Source organism: Pholcus phalangioides, unplaced genomic scaffold (assembly GCF_987345545.1).
Source record: "Pholcus phalangioides strain wild (caught in Gottingen) unplaced genomic scaffold, Ppha-v1.0 ptg000031l_1, whole genome shotgun sequence".
Classification (NCBI taxonomy): Eukaryota; Metazoa; Arthropoda; class Arachnida; order Araneae; family Pholcidae; genus Pholcus; species Pholcus phalangioides.
Window position 1 is genome coordinate 9,359,962 of NW_028301621.1, and position 8,912 is coordinate 9,368,873.

General features: G+C 34.2%; 1 protein-coding gene across 1 annotated transcript in view; it reads left to right on the forward strand.

Annotated features, from left to right (window-relative positions):
• The window catches only part of LOC149067117 (alkylglycerol monooxygenase-like), a 43,083-nt gene extending 34,438 nt beyond the window's left edge, over positions 1 to 8,645 (forward strand). Inside the window, exons 10-11 of the mRNA XM_089252999.1 lie at positions 7,648 to 7,730; positions 8,000 to 8,645. Of these exons, the coding sequence (XP_089109125.1) occupies positions 7,648 to 7,730; positions 8,000 to 8,204 (288 nt within the window). The 3' untranslated portion in view covers positions 8,205 to 8,645. The remainder of the gene's footprint in view (positions 1 to 7,647; positions 7,731 to 7,999) is intronic.
• The last annotated feature ends 267 nt before the right edge of the window (positions 8,646 to 8,912 follow it).

Consider the following 8,912-nt stretch of genomic DNA (forward strand, 5'->3'; position numbering starts at 1 on the left):
AATTCTTTGGGTGGGATGGTGGCATTAAATCGGGGGTTCGACTGTATTTGTTCCACTAGGGTTGTTGATACAAATGAAATCAGTGAAAATGATGCGACACAATGTTAAAATTTATGTCATTAAATCATGCATGGAAATATTTTATTTTACATGAAAATAATAATGGAAACTGTTGCTCAAAGTCAAATACAAAGAATTAAAATTACCTTTTGTTTGCTCTGGTATAATTGTTTGGTAACTTTGAAAACCTTCACATAACTTCGTAGCTGCCTACAGCCAATTTCCTGGGAAACAAAATTTTTCAAGAGTTAGAAAAGTCTCACAAATGTATATACAATATATATATATATATATCAGCTGTTTACTAACAACATCGTTAAAAAATAAATGCTTGTTAAAAGTTTAAATGTTAAAAGTTTCAGTTCCATAACATCTCAAAATGTTATATTTTAAAGTTCTTAAGTATTCGACATGGAAATTTTTTTTCTGTCGTTACCCATACACACAAAATCAAAAACAATTTTTGGCAAAAAATTCAATTTGAACACACACAGCAAGGCCATAACCCAAATACTGAAGTAGTAATATGTTTCAAACACTAATCTGCTTCCTTTCATTATAATATATATATACCTCAACACTAAAAACTGTGCGTGAAATTAAAACTTTGTTTTTTAGTCCCATTGTACGAACTTCATTTTTTATATCAACAAAACAATATAATGATTCCTTATTAAATATTCATCTCAGAGCGAGTTACAGAGTGCAATTTTTAAAGTAGTAGCATATGATTTTTTTCTGAAAATTTAACTTTCACTAAGTATTACAATATTGTTCATTTGAACAGTTCAAAATATCAAATCTATATTTTAATCCTTTACACTAAATTTAGTGCATGAGTTTTACAAAATTTAATATTTAACATTACTGCCAATTTTTACCATGCTTTATTTCAATTTCACCATTACTCATCACAAAAAAATTAATTAAAATTTTTGTCATTTAGGTGCTATAATTTATTATCAATGAATTGCATTTGTTATTATTTATTTACGCATGTGCTCAATTCATTTAGACATAATTTTTCATTAAAAAAAATTAATGTAGCAAAAAACATAGAATGTAAAATTTCAATCTGATATTATCGTAATAGAAAATTCATCTTTCATTCGCCATGTAAATATTTTCAATACAACCCAAAATATACATGGGCTATTTGATATTTTTCCAGCATTACCAAGTGGGATCCACTGCCCTATTGATTGCGTGACATTGTCCATTTATATTTTTAAATAACGCATTTACCGAGCAAAAAAATATTAATAATATCTCTAACACTCTTCTTATATAGTTCGATAGCAATAAAATAATTCTTACCTCAGTAATGAACATGCCAGCACTTCGTCGTGGCTTCGATCGCCGATGTCAACATACACGTATGTATACTACAGCAGGTTTTGGAGGATATAACGATGAATCACTTCAACTTTGATGACACCGAAGATATAATCCAAGTTTTATCTGTCATTATTATCGTAAAAAATTTTTTTAATTCGAAAAAAAGCCAGCATATTTCATCGCTAAATATCACAGCGAGAGCTCGCGGCCAGAGGCAAAATTTCCTCTTTTCCAAGATGGCCGCCGTGAACTACTTTTCTTGCTGCTTTAGGACTGGTGCTAGGCAGTCCTTAGCAGCGGTCCTAAGTAACTACTAAAAAAAAGTCCTTAGCTTAGAGATAGTATCGAAAAGTCGAACTACTGGCCATCTAAGGACAAATCGGGGCTTAACTACTTTTTTTCGGCTAAGGACCGCAGAGATAGTTCATCCCCAGGTTATAAATCGGCAACCCAGGGGGTGAACTATCTCTGCGGTCCTTAGCGGAAAAAAAGTAGTTGAGCGCTGAAAAGTCCTTAGCTGGCCAGTAGTTCGACTTTTCGATACTATCTCTAAGCTAAGGACTTTTTTTTAGTAGTTACTTAGGACCGCTGCTAAGGACTGCCTAGCACCAGTCCTAAAGCAGCAAGAAAAGTAGTTCACGGCGTCCATCTTGGAAAAGAGGAAATTTCGTCTCTGGCCGCGAGTTCTCGCTGTGATATTTAGTGATGAAATATGCTGGTTTTTTTTCGAATTAAACAATTTTTTACGATAATAATGACAGATAAAACTTAGATTATGTCTTCGATGTCATCAAAGTTGAAGTGATTCATCATTATATCCTGCAAAACTAGATGTTGACATCGGCGATCGAAGCCACGACGAAGTGCTAGCATGTTCATTACTGAGGTAAGAATTATTTTATTGCTATCGAACTATATAAGAAGAGTGTTTAGAAATTTTCTTAATATTTTTTTGCTCGGTAAATGCGTTATTTAAAAATATAAATGGACATAATGTCACGCAATCAATAGGGCAGTGGATCCCACTTGGTAATGCTGAAAAATATCAAATAGCCCATGTATACTTTGGATTGTATTGAAAATATTTACATGGCAAATGAAACATAAATCTGCAATTACGATAATATCAGATTGAAATTTTACATTCTATGTTTTTTGCCGTATTAATTTTTTTCAATGAAAAATTATGTCTAAATAAATTGAGCATGTGTGTAAATAAATAATTTGAATATTGTTAGCACAATAAAAATCGTGCTTGGATGACTATGCTATGAATAATCGCCTATAAATAAGGAAATTGAAAATTTGTGTTTTAGACCAACCTCCCTTCAATGCACAAAGTAACTAATAAGCTACAATTCATTGATAATAAATTACAGCACCTAAATGACAAAAAATTTAATTATTTTTTTGTGATGAGTAATGGTGAAATTGAAATAAAGCATGGTAAAAATTGGCAGTAATGTTAAATATTAATTTTTGTAAAACTCGTGCACTAAAGGATTAAAATATAGATTTGATATTTTGAACTGTTCAAATGAACAATATTGTAATACTTAGTGGAAGTTAAATTTTGAGAAAAAAATCATGTGCCACTCCTTGAAAAATTGCACTCTGTAACTCGCTCTGAGATGAGGAATATTTAATAAGGAATCATTATATTGTTTTGTTGATATGAAAAATGAAATTCGTACAATGGGACTAAAAAATACAGTTGGAATTTCAGGCACAGTTTTTATTGAGGTATATACATTATAACTAGAGGAAGCAGATTAGTGTTCGAAACGTATTACTACTTCAGTATTTGGGTTATGGCCTTGCTGTGTGTGTTCAAATTTAATTTTTTGCCAAAAATTGTTTTTGATTTTGTGTGTATGGGTAAACACAGAAAACAAATTTCCATGTCGAATATTTAAGAACTTTAAAATATAACATTTTGAAATGTTATGGAAGTGAAACTTTTAACAAGCATTTATTTTTTAACAATGTTGTTAGTAAACAGCTGAGAGATTATATGTATATTAGTGTATATACATTTGTGAGACTTTTCTAACTCTGAAAAATTTTGTTTCCCAGGAACTTGGCTGTAGGTAGCTACGAAGTAACGTGAAGGTTTTTAAGGTTACGAAACAATTCTCCCAGAGCAAACAAAGGTAATTTTAATTCTTTGTATTTGACTTTGAGCAACAGTTTCCATTATTATTTTCATGTAAAATGAAATATTTCCATGCATGATTTAATGACATAAATTTTAACATTGTGTCGCATCATTTTCACTGATTTCATTTGTATCAACAACCCTAGTGGAACAAATACAGTCGAACCCCGATTTAACACCACCATCCCACCCACAGAATTTTGACGTTGTATCAGATCATAATCATAATAGCGTTTCTGAGAGGCTGTATTACATAAATTCACATGTTTATTAAGAAATGTTGTATTTCAGTGTCTTATTTATATTGCACCATGAATAAAATAACCTATTTATACACATTCAATTTTAAGTTGAGAAAATTCATAAAAATTGTAAACTGTACAATCACTTGAATATTTCTCAATATAAAACTCAACAGAAACATACTTCCCTCTGAAATTATTGTAATTTCAGCGACACATTTTATATGTGCAAAAACAAAATAAGCAAGGGGGAATGGTGGCATTGTTTTTAGTCCATACCATATTGGTTTCTCTCGAGAAATATCTTGCTATGAGTAATTATCTTTATAATAATTTTTTCATATACTATTGAAAGAATAACTGTTTTTGACATAATTGAATTGAGGAAATTAAGATAGACGATTTCTTAATGGCTACCTATACCACTCAAAATTTGACCAGTGCAAGTAAAAACATGTACTGTTGAAAAACTTGTCTTGGCTATATAAATGAGAGGGAGGACATTAAAAAAAAACTGAGAAGCTTTACTAACTGAAAAGCAATATTAATTCTTTGAAAAACGTGTTATATTTACTGATGAGCAAATTTTGTGAATGGAAATATTAAAACCAGATACTTGACGACAAATAATATCATACTTTTTAACTAGTGAGACCATACAACACTGCAAAATTTCTATGTTAATTTAAATAGGGGTTCCCCGATCCACAAGAGGTTTCTAAGGATGTGTTTTAGAGCAAAGCTGAAAGAGTAGAGTGAAAATATATAGTAAGCTGCGTGCCAATGGGTTTTTGCATTTCATCTGTCTGACCAAAATTTTAGGGTAGAAACATGGCTCGAAAAATTGAAAAAGGCGCGGCCAAATTTTTTGCCAGCCAAGCATATTTTTAGAAGAAATCCGAAGTAAAAAAAATTATATTCAACTTTTTCAGCACTTAGTGACGATCTTCACATGTTGGAAGATTCAGACATAAACTCCAAATATTTTATGATCTGCATAGAAAATTTTAGGTGTCAGTATGAATTTTTTTTTGGAATGTTTGCTCTTAAGATGTGCCAAGCCCTAGACATGAACATGTGCATCTATGTGGAACGCCAGGCCTCCCTTGCAAAACACAGTTTATACATTTTGGATCCTACTGTGATAAAATGGTGGCGAGTCGACTAAGTGCTGTTGTGCACGAATTATCTCTACTTATACAACTAAAGACTGTGTTATAATTTGAAATAAAATATACAGTATATTTAAATATTGATAAGCATAATAAAAGTGGTTTTTTTTCCCTTCCTCTTTTTAATTTCAGGTAAATCAACATTTGAAGATGCAGATGAAAATTTATGAATCTTAAAAAATTATATTCTTGAAAGATGCGATTTCTAAGAAAAGTACAACCAATAAATTGTGATTATGATAACTCTCTATGAACATATGTTTGAAATAAAATGTTTTTGTATGACAAATCATGTGTGCAAGTTGTTATTCAATTCATGTTTCTATTAATCAATTTCAATCAATCATTCATCTTCTAATCAACTGAAATGAAATATATTGTCAAAATGAAAGTTATCAGGTGAAGTTATTTGTTGGAAGCTAAATATGAAACAGATAAATTGATGAAAGATCTTTAATATAGAAGTATATATATTTTAAATATTGAAGTATTCACTTCCATTAACAGGTAAGTGCTCATTCATAGAAAATCGTGTTCTGATAATTTTTAATACTGAGGAGAAACCCATAGTTTAAAATATAGAACTACAATACGCAGCAAGGCAGTTAATTCTTTTAATTATAAATTATCAATAATTTAATGTTTTAGTTGCTCCGAAAATAATTTGCAATTCATTGTTTAAAAGGAATAAAAATGGATAATAAAAAATCATTTTTAACAAATTGGTCTTAAAAAAGGTTGAACTCAATATTAAAAATAGTATTCAGCTGGGGCCTCAAGTAGGGCCCCCGAGGCGAATAGGGAGGGGCCCAAAAATCTACAATTATTTTGCATAATAACCCTTTCAAGAAGAGCCCCCCCCCCCCCAAAAAAAAAGGGAAAGGCACACTACGACCATAGGCTCAACTAGTGCCGGTAACCTTAATTTAAAATTTTGCATTTTGTTGCAAGAATTTTCTTTTTTTCAAATTTTGGTTTCATCAGTATGAAGATACTGTCCCAGATACTCGCGTTTTCAAGTATCCAAAAGTGGGATCCATGAGCTCGGACAAGAAAAATACCGAATCTTATTCTAAAAAAAGTCGCAAGATGAAAAATGCAACGTCTCATATACGTTTACAAAATAATTAAACTAGCTGGTGATGTTAGAGTAAAAAAAAAATTGCAAAGCACGGGTGACAAAAATGTGTGGCGAGTCCCTCGGAAAAAAAAGTTTGTTTACAATCAGTTGTAAACATGAAATCGCTGCCACCACCCACTGCGGAAAAACGATTATTAAATAATTAGTAGTAGTTGTAGGCTTCAAACTGCATCCCGATTGGTTAGCGATCTGTTACTCTCGAAACCAAAAATTTTCTCTCCCTCTAACTACTGTTTCACGTCACGTGACCTTAAGGACTGGTAGTTCATAGTACCTCTTAACTACTAGTAGTTGAAGCGGTCCTTAGCTGCAGTCCTCCGACCGGTAGTTCATTAGGACTAGTAGTTACTAAGGACTGCAGAGATAGTTCACCCCCAGGTTATAAGACAGCCGAGAAGGTGATCAGAATTTTCCCAAGTTCCAGGGTATGCCCCCACTCTCCGGAATAAGCCACTGATACAAAGTTGATCCCAATTTTTCTGAATACTAGGGAGGTGGGAATCTGCTTTACGGATTAGACGCTGATGTAAAGGGAGGGAGGGGGGGGGAGGTGGCATTTTCATAGATCCAGTCGAAGATCAAAGCGAACCACACTCACCTGGATCAAAGGATTCAGGAGTTGTGTGTCATTCAAAATAAAGAAAAAGCATCCACACAAATCTGGTTTGTGGCCATGGGACGATTAACTACGAAGTGAGCTGTATTAGAAGTGTGAAAGTGTCTACCTAACAGTCTGAGTGCGTATCTAGTGTTGTGTCGGATTTTTTAATGCTGTCATCTATATTTCAAATTGTGAGTGAAGTGTAATGATTAAATATTTGAACCGTTGTGGACCTGTTGCTGCTCTCTGTGGCGAGACAGATGACTAGATGTTGATGTGTAGAACATCTTCTTTCTAGATACAGGTGATGTTTCCGGGGGGGGGGAAATCCGCATTTGTGATTCAGATAGATCCGAACTAAGATCCAGAGGGATTATACACAGTTTTCGAATAAGGCACTGATACGGAGAAGATGCACGCTTTTCCGGATCTAGGCAAGGATCCGTGGAGGGGGGATATAACCCTAGTGTGTGCGTGTGTCTGAATCCACACCTGACCGCGTAAAAATCAAGTAAAAAAGGAGTCATGGCACGTGATTGAGGGGCACCATACAAACCTGTGTTTTAAGCACTTGAGGAGTGAAATGTGGCGGAAAAGTATTTGCAGCCCCCCCCCCCCCACTATCCCCGAAAACCAAGAAGTAGGCTGACGAATAGCTAGCCCAGGGGCTCGAATATTCACGTTATTTATAAAACATTTTGTATGCACTAACTTTTGCTCAAAAATCAATTTAATAACTTTCCGAACTGATTGGGGAGAAGGGAGGGCACTCACAAGAAAAAAATATGGTCCGAAGGGGGTCCACGGGCGTTTAGGAAACGCTTGTGTAAACGACATTGCCTGGTTCAGTTGGATGACAATTTTACAGCACTCTGTGAAAAATAAATCTCGTAGATGAGGTAACCTCGATGTTTGTCCAAAAATTATTTTCTTAGATGGTGCCCTTGGACATCTTGTTCATGAGCAGCTTATACATCATTGGAAGCACCCTCGCTTTTGGAGCCTTATTGGATGGCAGGTAAGAGGAAATACCAAGTTTCATTGTTCGCTCTTTTTGAATTGGAAAATGCGTTTGTTTATTTTTTGACCGAAATGTCGCCAAGAGGACGATTTGGCGATGTTTAGGTTGCCGATATCGAGTACAGTCAACACCAGCTAAATTGTTAGTATATTTTTTTATATAAAGGGGATAGATTTTGATTTTCACTAGTTCAGCTCCGATGACAGTAATTGTACGGATGCATTTCAATACAAAAGATTCTTATATTAATATTCTTCATTTTCCAGTCGTGTAACGGGTGGCGTAGAGATAACACGTTGCGTGGCGTATTTCATCCTCGACGCATTCTTCGGACAGAGGATATCTTCGATCCATCACTTGACGCACATGCTGATCCTATACTACAGGTACCTGTATTTCACGACATTCCTGCTTTGGCTCAGCGTATTTCCGCATACCACGATTGTGCTCAGTTGGAGGAAAGACCAGTGATAATCACATGCCGATCCAATCAGCAGTTACTGAGAAATCGATCTGTGTATGTACTCTATAGCAGGACTCTTTGAGCCAATAATACAGATGCGAGGGACACTCTTTGCTAATCAGATGAAGACCAGGGACTCTTAGAAGAAAATATTCATCGCATAATAATGTAAAAACAATAACCTAATTGTTTTTTCATCCTAGCGCTCAAGGATCTCCCTTAAACCTCTTCAAGAACCCCAATAGGTCCGTGGACTCCCGGTTAAGAACCACTGCTCTAACCGGACCAAGAAATTCGGGATCATCAATTATATTTTTGAGTAGTTACGAAAGTATTATGTGTGTAAAATGTTCTATTTGTGTTCAGTTCTATTGTTTTGAATTATGGATAAATGAAAAAAATGTCATCATATGTTTGAAATTCTATTAAAATCTGAATAACAAGAGAGAGACTATGTCTAATGATTAAAAAATGTCGAGCATTTTACGAAACATTTCTGTTTGTCTTCAGTCACACGCACACCAAACACTTTTTGAATTAAAAGTATTCCGTTTTTTAAATCGATTCTGCAACAAAATCAATTTCGCTATTCCTTGAACATTCACTCGTATATCGGGGTGCCGTAGATGAGGCTTTAACAAATCGTACCCCCCTCCCCCCCTTCATCATCGCTCTGTCAATTAAATGCAGTAGTGCATTGGAGCAGAAGGAAAGAA